Consider the following 14,910-nt stretch of genomic DNA (forward strand, 5'->3'; position numbering starts at 1 on the left):
GTTGTGATATATGGTATATTGACCTCCCTCCCACATTGTTGTGATATATGGTATATTAATATTCAATTGCAAAGGAAACAGTCCAATCAATAAACGAATTTGTACTGCCGCGGTGACCGAGTTTAGAGCGTCCACCCCGAATGTGGAAGGCCGGGGTTCGAATCCCAGCCGCGACAGACCTAAGTCGTTAAAACAGGTAGTGACAGTTCCATCGCCAAACGCTCGGCATCAGATGTGAATGTCACGGGTCCTCGGAAATGACCTTATAAACGGATGACCCATGTTACAGAAGGTGTGGCACGCTAAAGAACCCTCACTGCTCAATGACCGTAAGCGACGAGCATAGGCATAAATTTGAAGCCCTTCACCGGTCTTGGTGACGTCTCCATATGAGTGAAAAATTCTCGAGCGAGACGTTAAGCAAGATACAACCAATCAATGTAAACAGAATTTAATTCACGTGTAAGAATTTCATAATGGTAGAAAAGAAACTTACCGTAGTTTTTTCCAGAACTACCATTGTTACAGGTAACTAATAGGTGAGGAATACGAAATGAATTTACTGTACATACAGTATACTGTGTCCCATGTAATCTATGCAAGGTGAAGATAGCGAACACTGATCAATCTCATAACTCCTATATGCAAGGTGAAGATAACGAACAGTTATCAATCTCATGACTCCTATAAAGGTGAAGATAACGAACAGTGATCAATCTCGTAACTCCTACAAGCAATACAAAATAGATAGTTGGGCAAACACGGACCCCTGGACACACCAGAGGTGGGATCAGGTGCCTAGGATAATAACGATTTTAAATCCTATAGGAATCTTAAAGCATTTTAAAAGAAAATTTCCAAATTGAGATAAGCTTTGAATTTAAAATCCGTTTGCCTTTAGCATCGCTAACTTCACATTTTCAATTTCTTTAGACCCCATGACCAATTTCATCAAAAATTAGCACAACGTATCATTGGATGAATGTAATTCAAATCTATTCTAATGAAGGACCATGTACTTTTAGAAGGGGATCCAAATGGCAAATAGTGCGGTTGATTTTTAAAAATATCCATAAACCACTGAATGTATCCTTATATTGTATATTATGAAAAAATAGATTTCATTCATTAAAAACATTAAAACTACGACGTTTCAAGCCAGCCTATTGAATTAAACGCGTTAGAATACATATTTTCAGTATAATAAATTATTACTTCCGGTTGTTCATTCACGTGTACAATGCGGAAGAAGTGATTTTTTTGCAAATGCATGAAATGTGAAGAACAATGATCAATCACACCACTCCTATAAACGATACAAAATAGATTGAAATGAATACTTCCTTTTCGAAAGGAAATCTTTTTTAAACAAACCTTTGACGACCGCGTATATAGAAAACGTGCATTGAGGTAAGGTCTCTCATTTTCATAGAATCTGACATCCGTTGAAATCAGGATTACCTTGTATTTGTTTAGACAATAAGTTGCTTTTGTAAGAGGCAGTATGTGTGTGGGTGGTTGTAATGAACATTTATTAGCTCTTCTGAGCCGAAGGCTCAAAGAGCTAATGCTATGGCCATTTGTGCGGTGTGCGGTGTGCGTAAACTTTTTAGAAAAAGGGCTATAACTCAAGAACCCCTTGGCCAATTTCTTTCAAATTTGTTACAGGGTATCATTGGCCCAAGGGCTTTCATACATACTAAATAGAGGGATGTGACCCTTTAACAAGGGGAGATAATCAGGAAAATACAAACAAAAGTAGTGGTTGCTAAAAAATCTTCTTCTCAAGAACCACTGGGCAGATTATCACCAAACTTACACATAAGGATGAGGATATGTTGTAGATTAAAAGTTGTTCAAGGCATTACCCTGGGGCAAAGGGTGTGGTCTCAAGGTCACTTCAAAGTTGACCTAAATTTATATTTCCTTAAATCTTTGATATTTTAGTCATTATAAGGACTAGGATCATCAAATTTTGACAGTTGATGCATCTTAGGACCTTGTGTCAAGTTGTCTCAAAAGTAGGTCACGGTGACCTACTTTTTGAATTTTGCAGGTATTTATTTTAAAATTAATTTTGATGCATATCTTGGACACTTTGAAGCCTATGATCATCAAAAATTGTCAGTTGGTGGATCATGGGATTTTGAAATGCGTCAACTGAAAAATAGGTCATCGTGACCTACTTTCTGAATTTTATGGCTTATCATTTATAGATATATTTTAAGTTGTTATTTCAAATACCGAGAGGTTTAGAATCACCAAATCTTGTAAGTTGATGCATCTTGAGGCCTTGAAACATATTTATAAAAAAAGTAGGTCACAGTGACCTACTTTTTGAATTCTGCAGATATTCAAATTTCACATTTTCAATTTTAGATGCATATTTTGGGCACTGTAAAACCTAGGATCATCAAACTTTGTCAGTTGATGCGTCTTCAGTCTTCGGTTTGTGTCGACCAAAAAGTAGGTCACCGTGACCTACTTTTGGTATTTGACAGCTAAATTACTATATTTCAGACACTATTTGACCTACAATCATCAAACTTTGTCAGTTGATGCATCTTGAGTCTTCGGAGTGTATCGACCAAAAAGTAGGTCACTGTGACCTAATTTTGGCATTTGACAGTTATATTTATATATTTCAGTCACTAATTGACCTACAATCATCAAACTTTGACAGTTGATGCATCTTGAGTCTACGGAGTGTGTCGACCAAAAAGTAGGTCACCTTGACCTACTTTTGGAATTGGACGGCTATATTTATATATTTCAGATACTATTTGACCTACAGTCATCAAACTTTGTCAGTTGATGGGTCTTGCATGTTCGAAGGGTTTCGACCAAAAAGTAGGTCACCTTGACCTACTTTTGGAATTGGACGGCATTATTTATATATTTCAGATACTATTTAACCTACAGTCATCAAACTTTGTCAGTTGTTGGGTCTTGCATGTTCGAAGGGTTTCGACCAAAAAGTAGGTCAACTTGACCTACTTTTGGAATTGGACGGCTATATTTATATATTTCAGATACTATTTGACCTACAGTGATCAAACTTTGTCAGTTGATGCGTCTTGCATGTTCAAAGGGTTTCGACCAAAAAGTAGGTCACCTTGACCTACTTTTGAATTGGACGGCTATATTTATATAACTCAGATACTATTTGACCTACAGTCATCAAACTTTGTCAGTTGTTGGGTCTTGCATGTTTGAAGGGTGTTGACGAAAAAGTAGGTCACCTTGACCTACTTTTGGAATTTGACGTCTATATTTATATATTTCAGATACTATTTGACCTACAGTCATCAAACTTTGTCAGTTGATGGGTCTTGCATGTTCGGAGTTCGCTGACCAAAAAGTAGGTCACCATGACCTACGATTGGAATTTGACAGCTATATTTCAATATTCAGATACTAATTGGCTTAAAATCATCAAACTTTGTCAGTTGATATTTCTTGGGTTCTAAAAATGTGTAAACCAAAAAGTAGGTCACATTGACCTACTTTTTTTGAATTCTTAGGATTTAACTAAAGATTTAGAATACTAAGAGGCTAAGAATAGAAATGGTGGGGTTGTACAATTTATCAGAAGAGCGATTCTAGGCCCTTGGGCCTCTTGTCTATTTATGCTATGGTTTTAGGGTTTATTTAAGAGGTGATAACGTTTGTGTCTGTGGTGTTAATGAAAATGTGTACATGCATTTGTCGGAAGGGGGTGTCCCATTTAATTTGGCAACATAGATATTCCGTTAATTTGATATTCTCTTAGGGAGGAATGCTACAACAAAAACATTTGAAATGGATGGAAAGTAGAGAATATACACAATCATATTTGAAAACGAAAACTTTCAAATTTACTTTATTTAGTCAAACAATGAAGTTTGAATATTAAGCAATCTGAAAAAAATCGAAATCACTGCTGGCAGTTGACGTGCTAACCTGTTGAGCTATTCACCTAGACAATGAAATAAATATACAAATATTGCTGATACTTATATTCTAATTCATGTTTTAAAAGGAAGTCAGCAATCTAATTAAAATCAGACTTCTATCAGAATATTATCATAGCGATTGTGAGCGTAACCTAGGATCTGATTTTAATTAGATTGAGGAAGTCAGCCATTATGACGATGCAGAATATCTCCATAATATACATTCTTTTTATAGTGAATGAAAGAATGTAATCGTGAAATGATTAATTGGCCCAATGCAATAAAGAAGCAACGCTCCCCATGACATCCCCATTTTCAAGATTTTAAAGTTTGAAGTTTTTGATTTGTTTATTTTAGCAAAACATTTTAGAGACAAGAAGATAAGAAAATGAACATTGATCGATCTTTTAACTCCTCTAAGGAATATAAGATTATAAGTTTGGCAAACAAGGACCCTTGGGTATACCAAAAGTGGGATTAGGTGGCTAGGAGGAACAAAATTACTGCTGCCAAGTCACCCCCACCTTGAGCCCTATTTTTGATCAGATAAACGGAGTAATCCCTAGTGAATATCAGGATGTAAAGAACGGCCTAATAATTGGTATAAAACATGTCAGACAGATTTTAACCCAATGACAGGTTGTGTTGGCAAACCAGATCGTTAAAACGACCATGGAATCTATGATATATTGATTTGAAATTCGAGTGATGAAATCCTTGCAACATCAAGTTATTTGTTATTAGCTTGAATTAATTTACATGTAAAATCTTATCATATGCAGAACATGCCTTTATATATCGAATCAATCGTGAGACATAAACACCATATGCAAATTATAATGGAACATTGCTACATACACCTCTGGTGTTTCCAGGGGTCCGTGTTTGCCCGACTATCTATTTTGTATTGCTTGTAGGAGTTAAGAGATTGATCACTGTTCGTTATCTTCACCTTTAATTCAGCTTCTCCATCCTCAATTTCCCATATCTATATAGCAATATTCGATTTTCACCTACATATGGTGTTTATGTCTCTCATCTGATTCGATACGCAGGAGCTTGTTCTGCGTATAGACATTTTATTAATTGGAACCAGGTTAATGACACACAAGTTGATGGTGAAGGGGTTCCAACAGTCTCGTTTAAAGCCAACATTTCGCAAATTATATGGTTGTTATAACGATCTAATATGCCAATGCAACCTATCATTGAGTTAAATGCTGTCTGACCTGTTTTATACCGATTGTTCGACCGTTCTTGGCACATCGAGTTTGACTAGGGATAACCCCGTTTACCTTATTAAGATATAGGGCTCACGACGGGTGTGACCGGTCGACAGGGGATGCTTAATCCTCCTAGGCACCTGATCCCACCTCTGGTGTGTCCAGGGGTCCGTGTTTGCCCAACTTTCTATTTTGTATATCTTATAGGAGTTATGAGATTGATCACTGTTCGTTATCTTCACCTTTCATATCCAAATGCCGAATTTCAAGACCACAGCAAGAGTTTTTTTCTTCTTGTGTTGAAACTTTAGAAAAATGTCTGCCTCTTAAGAATATATTAAACACGTCATGTAATAAAAGAGGAATTAATACTATTGGTTCTAAATTGAAAAGAAGGAGCAGCTACCCCTTTACCTAAAAGGTAAATTTCAGGGCTAAGGGTTTTGGTATCACGTTGGGGACAGAATGGTGATAATGATGAAAAGTGTGCTAACAATTCAAGATATCTAACTTCTGCAAAACTACTTTTCCAGTTGAAATATTTCATAAAGCATCTTTGAGATAGGGGGATGAATTGAAAATTGAAGATTTCTGAATTCCCGGAGTATTAGGGCGGGGCAAAATCAACAAACATTGACCCTGCATTTTACTGCTAAAACTGACCCCGGTTGAGATTCTGGTTCTAAGGGGGAGGAAACTTGGTATATAGTGTTTATGTGTAAAAGATTTAAATATCATCCTCTTCAATGCTATTGATACTAAATTCATTATCTAATTGAATATCTAAAAGAAAGGAAGAAAAAACATGTAGTCATTTACCAAATTTGTAAATTTTATTAGCTTTGGTGTCAGAGTTGTGACGAAAACGTGCAGTAAGGTAAGATTTCTGTATATTTATTTTCATAGTAATATGACATCAGTTGAAATATATTATACTATACTTACACTTGTTTACACAATAATATAAGTGTTTGGTGTGAGAGGTTATATGTGTACCGGTGGTGTTAATGAAACATTATTCAGTTATGTATTGATGTAGTAGTGTCGGTGTTTATTCGAGAGGTGGTAATTTCTCTGTGTGTGGTGTTGATGAAAATGTGTACATCTATTTGTCAGAGGGTATCCCACTTGTTTTGGCAACCTAGATATTCTGTTATTTTCGAATGCAAATTTTGTTATTCTCAAGTAAAATATCATACTTAATTTCTGTTTCTCTCTTAGCGACTAGCGCTGAAAATGAAACAAAGTACATGTAATTGTAAATTGATTAATTGACCACTGCAATTAAAAACCAACGGTTCTCCTGCTACATCCCCATCTAGAATTTTAACGTTAAACGGTTTTCACGCTTTTATCAAAACAATTTTAGAGTCACCTTATACCGCTGCTCATCCCCTTTGATAAACGATGTTACAAGCACGTTTATCTGTGGTGAACTATGCCTGTACGTTTCATTTATTGGAAAATCCCTACGTGTTTGTATGCAAGGTGAAGATAACGAACAGTGATCAATCCCATAACTCCTACAAGCAATACAAAATAGATAGTTGGGCAAACACGGACCCCTGGACACACCAGAGATGGGATCATGTGCCTAGGAGGAGTAAGCATCCCCTGTCGATCGGTCACATCCGCCGTGAGCCCCATATCCTGATAAGGTAAACGGAGTTGAGAGTGTCTGTACAAAGTACAAAGATATTATCAAGCTATTGATATATTGAAGAAGAGGTTTACCGGGCTTAATCAGTTCGAGTTGATACATGCAACAAAAATTACAATGATTTTTAAATCATAATTTCGGTAAAAAATGTCTTGCCTTTGTTTAATTTCATTGCCATTAATTTTCCCCTCCAGAAATAAGTATGCCCCCTACAGTTACCCTCCCCATCCATGGATCGAATCTTTCAATGTTTAGGAAATACAATAAAATTTCGCGAAAAAATGAGCAAATTTGTGATATTTGAATTCGTTGCTGAAGTTTATGACTTAATTACGATCAGTGCTCTAAGATTCGTAAGGCCACATCTACTCGGATCTAATTGTTTTTTGTGTTTGTTTTTGTTTTTCAAAGGAAGGATGGTTGAACGTTTGGCAAAAAAAAAAAACCCGTCGAATATTTAATGTAACACAAAAATCCATCTCCTAAATTGCTTGTGTAGGATAGAGGCGTTGTACCTCAGTGCATGGATTCAATAATATTGGTTCAAAATTACCTTTCCACTAGATTTTTCTATTTGCCATCAAATGATGGGGATCGATCAAATTTTGCATGTAATATTATGAAAAGATAAAAATGATCAATCTCATAACTCCTATAAGGTATACAAATATAAAAGTTGGGCAAACACGGACCCTTGGGTATACCAACGGTGTGATCATGTGTCTAGGAATAAACATCCACTGTTGACATGTCAGATCCATCTTGAACCCTATATCTTCATCATGTTAACGGAGCAATCAGTAGTCAAACTCTGTGTGCTAAGAACAGCCTAACAATCGGCATGGAACACATCAGAAAGCATTTGACTCAATTTCAAATTGTATGGCAAATAAGACCGTTATAACGACCATACATTTTGTGAATAATGATTTTGAACGAGACTGATGAAAACCTTGTAAACTAAACTTATTTGTCAGTAGCTTGAATTGATTTAAAAACTGATCATACGCAGAACAAGCCTTTATATATCGATTCAGTTGAGAGATACATACACCATGTAAAGATGATAATGGACTATAGCTACAAACACAAAGGACGTTGACAATGGAGAAACCGAAGTCATACCCTTTGTCAGTCTGATGAATATCATAACCCGTTTAAATAATACAAAAACGGGTTGGACAAACACGGTCCCGTGGACATATCTGAGGTGAGATCAGGTGTATAGGAGGAGTAAGCATCCCCTGTGGATCGGTCACACCAGCAGTGAGACCTATATCCTGATCAGGTAAACGGAGGATCAGTAGTCAAAATGGGCGTGTCAAGAACGGCCTAACAATAGCTATGAAGCATGTCGGATATCATTCTAGTTGTATTGACAAAGTACATCATTAGAACGACCATAAAATTTGCAAAATGCTGCCTTCAAACGAGACTGATGAAACCCTTGTGACATCAAATTGTTTATCAGTAGCCTGTCTCGATTTAAAAGCTGATCATACGCGGAGCAAGCTCTTGTGTATCGAATCAATTGAGATAATCACCATATACGGTGATAATGGATTATTGCTATATGGATGCAAGGTGAAGATAACGAACAGTGATCAATCTCATAACTCTTATAAGCAATACAAAATAGATAGTTGGGCAAACACGGACCCCTGGACACACCAGAGGTGGGATCAGGTGCCTAGGAGGAGTAAGCATCCCCTGTTGACCGGTCACACCCGCCGTGAGCCCCATATCCTGATCAGGTAAACGGAGTTATCCGCAGTCAAAATCAGTGTGCCAAGAACGGCTTAACAATCGGTATGAAACACATCAGACGGCATTTGACCCAATGCGAGGTTTATTGACGAACTAGATCGTTATAACGACCATAGAATTTGCGAAATGCTGACTTCAATCGAGACTGTTGAAATCCCTGTACCATCAACTTGTTTGTCAGTAGCTTACCTCGATTTAAAAACTGACTATACCCAGAACAAGCTCTTGCATATCGAATCAGTTGAGATATATAAACACCATATGCAAGTGATAATGGAATATTGCTACATAAATGTGGGGAGCAGGTATGGATATGGGAAATTGACGATGGAGAAGCTGAAATCATCCCGTTTGTCATACAGGTGAGTAGTTGGTTTGCCGTTAATATTCATATTCAATAAAATATCTAAGCACCAAGCAGGTATGGAGGACTCTGAGGTGTCTTTTATCTGGAGTTCACAGGGATATATCGAATCGACATATGAATGAAAATCACCATTGCTGATAGTTAAAACGTCATCGTTATATGTAAATGTCTAGTTCTTCTCATATAGAATATATTGAATAAATGATGTTTCATAAGAACATCAAAACAAGTCAGCTAACAAAGGAGTGCAATGCAACTAATGGAAGACCTGATCACCAAAGACTACGAAAATATTTTCAATGAGGAACTCCAGTATATTTTTATTTCAACTTCAGAGTGGCGTTTAACAAAGTAACAAAGAATAATTATTGGAGGAAATAACAACAATATTTTTTGTTTTGTTTCGATTTTGTTTCGCATTTTACAGATACACTTAATGTTGGTAGTAGTAGCAAGTGATCAAAACTTGAAGAAAGATGTATTATTGTATAATTTTAGAATGATGGGTATATTTGGTATCATACTTACGTTGATGGGTATGTTTGTCGTGGAATCCTATCAGACAGAAGAATTAGTCCACAACGCTAGTTACAGTGTTGTTTTTAGACTTACTCAAACAGGCTTAACTTACGGTAAGCGATTTGTAATACTTTATTTCCGAGTATTCGACGGTTTACGCTCATGAGTAGGAAATTAGAATTCCTGAAAAACGTGTTACTAAACACTTGATGGTGTCATTCAATACCCTGTAATATATTTTTCCCAATATACATGTAGATTAATATGATTATCTTTAAAAGCTTCACGTTTCGGGGCCACCAACACTGATATTTTCTCAAATCTGAGATTTCTGAGAAAATATGAGGGTTTTTTTTTCTTCATTTAACTGTGCCATCAAATAAATGTTTTCTCAAACTAAGGTACTTTTATTTTTAGATTTTTCTCTCATTTGAGATTTTTTGAAATGCACGTGCCACTAAAACATTTTCGAACTCAACTGAGAAAAATCTTTTGAGATTTCTCAGAAATCCCGAGATTGGTAAATAACAAGTTCAAATAAAATCTCAAGTGTATTTACTAACAACAAAATAGCTGCCACTCCTCGTCAACGCAGACATCGTAGAAATGTAATGATTGTGAGGACAAGGAGAATTCACCATTTTCCTCATTATATATTTATTTCAAGAAAATCAACTGAACAACAATATTGTCAAGAATAATCTTTTCATCCCCAACCCCCTCCATTAAGTCTTGGTTCCACTGCGATTTGTTTGTCACGGGGTCATTTAATATTGCGGTGGGTAATTCTTTACCGGTAGAAGTCCAATCCCTAAAGCTTACAAAAACATTAAATGATTACATAAATCGAAAGAGGGATAACATAGACATGGCATCCACATATTTGAGAGAAATTATCGTCATTAAAAAAATTACCCAAATAGGGGGGTATAACCGATAAAAGGACATACTCTAAAGCTTACAAAAACATGAAACGATTGCATAAATCGAAATTGTGGTGGGATAGACAGGGAATCCACACATTTCGGAAAAATTACCACCGCCAAAAAAATCAGAAGGGAGTAGTAGTGTCAATACTTCAAGTGCCTGGGCTTCTATATGTGACGTCATTGAGTGATTCAAAGACAACAAAGTGAAAGTGATTTTATTGAAAGTAAGGCCCCTTGTAACAATGAAAACACGTTGAGTTATTTTCCAAATCTCAACTCACGTGAGACGACTCTGAGGAAGTTTGGTAGCACGGCATTTTAGCAAAATCCCTGCTGAGGTGAAAAACATGAATTTGAATCTGAGTTTGGGTTTGAGACTTTTATATGTTGGTGGCCCCGAACCCTGGTCAAGGACGAAATAATTAATAGAATATAGAGATATTTCAGATAATAGTTCATGCTTACCGAACACACTCTTGGTGGATGATTAATTATGTTCCCCTGAGTTAAATCTCGGATCAAGATTAGCCTATTGTGCTCTTAGGAGGTAAAATTCCAAGATTTCGACATAAACACTATATTTAATCTTTCTCTATGTTTATCATCTCAAGAAACTAACTACATACCGCAGCTAACCAAGTTTGTGGTCCCCATCCCCATCAAATTCAACATAAGGAATTTCGGCGAATATAATGTACATAGGTTTGATTTTAATTTTAATTTCAACATCTAGTTTTCGCTGGTGTTATCATAGGTCCACTAACGTCTAACCGTTTTCAGAAAAATACCCCGTGGGAGGGTGGTGGCATAATCAGATGTACTATCAGTCATAGTTGTGTTAAAAGAGAGATGTGAAAAAAGCAGTTTTGCTCACTCTTAAATTCTCTCAGTGACAACGGGGGTGAAAGAGATGAAAATAAAACGGGGGCGAATATTTCCCTGTATACAATATTTAAGAATATCATGGGGTTGCAGAGGACAAGGCAACACTTCAGAGTTTAAAAATTTCCGAACAGTTAAAACATGGAAAAATGTAATCCATTCAATGCTATAACTATACTGTCAAATCATTGAGAAATTTGAACTACACGTATTACGTAGAAAATGTTAATGTGGGGAATGATGTATAAGTCTTTATTCTTATGACCAACCTTAATAATGGTTCTTGTGAATCAGAATTGTAACCATTTATCATTTCCTGTTGTCACTATTGCATATAATGCTGGACGTGAAAAAGTAGAAGCATGTAAAACTTTTATATGTGCTCACAACCATGCGGAAGCAACACCAGAAAAGTAACCGTTAATGATTTAAAAAATAAAAAATACTAAGAGCGCAAAGAAAATTTACTGTTCCGATGTTCTTAAGATACGCATGAACCATCCTTATACATCAAGTTTACCCTCAGACACCTCATGTGTGTATAGCGTGTACATATCTTAGGTAATACCCCCCCCCCTCCCAATTCTAAGATACGTGATTTCTACGTCGAACACCTTTATAATAGTAATATTTTGAGAAGCCTGTCTCTACTTTCTGTAAGCTTTTGAGATGACAACTTGTGTGTATGAAAGGTGTATGAATATATTAGTATCTCAAGGCGGTCAACTCAAAAACTTACAGAAAGTAGAAAACTGAGTATTCTAAATGACTTATGAAGGTTATCGGCGGGGAAATCACGTTTATTTTTGCATTGGGTAGAGAGGGATCTATATATGTTATCTGTGGTTTACTGTGATGATTGAACAAAGTATTCAGTCTATATTTTCAGTATAGTAACTTGTATATAACATTGTATAATATTTACGAACGGCACACGTTTATGATACATATTTTCACAGCTGTCAACACAATTTTGGAGAAAGTAAAGGTACAGAATATTTCAGCATACAGTTTCTCCTGTGTCAATGAAACAACGACCAGCGTAAATTACTACATGGAAAGGTCGGCTTCCTCCTCCGTATCCCTTATATGAATGTTGATTCAGTTGCTGTATCTGTCGAATTGTTGTTATGCAAGAATTTTCCACATAGGAGAAGGTAGAAAGAGGGTCATATATCAACCCCCAATCCGAGATTTCAGTCTATATTTCAACATATTTCCCCCCAGAGAAATTCAGGATATCTGAAATTGATCTCTGTTCGTTATCTTCACCTTATCTATATATTAAATTGAAGTTCTTCACTACACTATCCGAGTGTACTCAATTGTTTTCTGATATATTTAGTATACTACTAGTTGCTTAAATTTTGCTATTCTTATTTTTTGATTATATATATATATATATATATATATATATATATATATATATATATATATATTGTCTAGACAAACTGCCTGAAGAGCCGTATGGCGAAAGTACTAGGAGAAACTGATCGTTGATTATTATGTGATCATTTTGGATTTTATTCTTTTAAATTTTCAACAACTGTGCCCATTTTTTCATTCATTTTTTGACATTCCATATATATATATATATATATATGCAAGGTGAAGATAACGAACAGTGATATATATATATATATATATATATATATATATATATATATATATCCAATAATAAAAATCAAGAAATTTCTTGACTTTTATTATTGGATGTATTTACTGTATCAAATACCGAATTCTTTATTATATATATATATATATATATATATATATATATATATATATATATGACTATCTTGTGGCCTTAATGCAAAGTGATCGTGATTAGACTAAAATATCGGCCTACAATAAGATTAAGTTTACAGTTCTGAATCTTTTATCACATCTAGTCGAATATTATGATCACACATACATGGGTTTATTCTACCTTGTCCTTTGTGACGATTTGAAATATGAATGATATTTTGAAATGAAATTGCAATTCCAGCTTACAGATCATAAGATACACCAATCTCAATGCATCTGCCAGCTTTGAACCGGATCCTTCTTCTCGTGTAAACCTGACAGTCCATGATCTCTCTGTAGAATTGCAGGGGAAGGTGCGGTGTACACATAGACAAAGGAGGTAACATAGCACAGCAGTCTATAATCAAATACGCCTGTTGTATGACCGAAGAGTAAGAAAACACGATATTTATGACCAGTGGACAGCTGGCATCTGATCCCACCACTAGTGTATCCAGGGAACAGTGTTTGCCCAAATCTCTAGTTTGCATTCCTTATAGGAGTTATAAATAGGCGGTGGGTGCCGTACGTCGCTGGTTCGACCCCGGGCTGGGGCGAAAATTTTCAGTACCTAGTTGTGATTATTTAGTGCTTTATATATATATATATATATATATATATATATATATATATATATATATATATGGTCATAGTACTTTCCTGTATGTAGTCGTGCGTTACGTTACTATGAGAGATATATATATAGGAACTCACTGTTCGTTATCTTCACCTTGCATTGATCACTGTTCCTAATCTTCTTCTTTTCATTCAACTTTATTCATATTTCACCTGAATACAGGTTACACGATGTACTGAATTCCATCATCGTAAATGCAACATTTATCAATAATCATATATGATGAATGGTGAAGATAACCAACAGTGATCAATCTCAAAGATCCTATAATGTAAAACTTATACGATACCAATTTTGATGCACCAGATGCGCATTTCGACAAATAATGTCTCTTCAGTGATGCTCAACCGAAATGTTTGAAATACAAAATAAAGAGTTGGACAAACACAGACCCCGGACATTACAGAGGTGGGATCTGGGGCCTGTTTTACAAAACAACTCACGGCAAAGTCGCAAGTCTTAAATTGCATTACACAGTTATTACTTTAAGTGAATAAAGCAAAACTTTTCTGAGGCTTAATTTTCAACAATTTAAAGAAATATTTTGTATTTGGAGTGAATGACCTTACAATAAACCGGAAAATTCCAGTATGTAAAGTTTGTCGTAAGTCGTAAGTTCCTTTGTAAAACGCGCCCCAGGTGTCTAGGAGGCGTAATCATTTCCTGTCGACCGGTCACTCCCGCTGTGAGCGCTGTAGTAGCTATCAATGATATGATAACCACTTTAAGGTGGGTGTAACTGTGTTATTGGAATGGTCTGTGGATAATGTGGAGGTAGCCGTATACCTACTGGCAGCTCGTCGTGTCCCCGATGTAGGGAGTAGGGAGTTTTCCTAGTCCTCTTTGATGCCCTGAGCATGATGTATCTTGCCTTAAATCTTTTTTTTTTTTTCTTTTTTTTTTTAGAAATGTTAAAGATTATATATATATATATATATATATATATATATATATATATATAAGTCGTTGTGGCCGAGTGGACTTACGCACTGGTTTGACAAACTTGCTAGGCGGTGGGTGCCGTACGTCGCTGGTTCGACCCCGGGTTGGGGCGAAAATTTTCAGTACCTAGTTGTGATTATTTAGTGCTTTATATATATATATATGGTCATAGTACTTTCCTGTATGTAGTCGTGCGTTACGTTACTATGAGAAATAAACACGACTGAAGAAGAGCGGTAACACGGTCGAAATATTTCTACA

General features: G+C 35.8%; 1 protein-coding gene across 3 annotated transcripts in view; it reads left to right on the top strand.

Annotated features, from left to right (window-relative positions):
• The first annotated feature begins 1,120 nt into the window (after positions 1–1,120).
• Positions 1,121–14,910, top strand: part of LOC125673385 (bactericidal permeability-increasing protein-like) — a 36,700-nt gene continuing 22,910 nt past the window's right edge. Inside the window, exons 1-5 of one of the 3 annotated variants that reach the window (XM_048909972.2) lie at positions 1,121–1,410; positions 5,999–6,035; positions 9,451–9,584; positions 12,242–12,344; positions 13,273–13,410. In XM_048909972.2, the coding sequence (XP_048765929.2) occupies positions 9,452–9,584; positions 12,242–12,344; positions 13,273–13,410 (374 nt within the window). In that variant the 5' untranslated portion in view covers positions 1,121–1,410; positions 5,999–6,035; position 9,451. The remainder of the gene's footprint in view (positions 1,411–5,998; positions 6,036–9,450; positions 9,585–12,241; positions 12,345–13,272; positions 13,411–14,910) is intronic. The other 2 variants (XM_048909962.2, XM_048909967.2) reach the window with 2 other exon arrangements.

The sequence above is a fragment of the Ostrea edulis genome, chromosome 1 (genome assembly GCF_947568905.1).
Source record: "Ostrea edulis chromosome 1, xbOstEdul1.1, whole genome shotgun sequence".
Taxonomy (NCBI): Eukaryota; Metazoa; Mollusca; class Bivalvia; order Ostreida; family Ostreidae; genus Ostrea; species Ostrea edulis.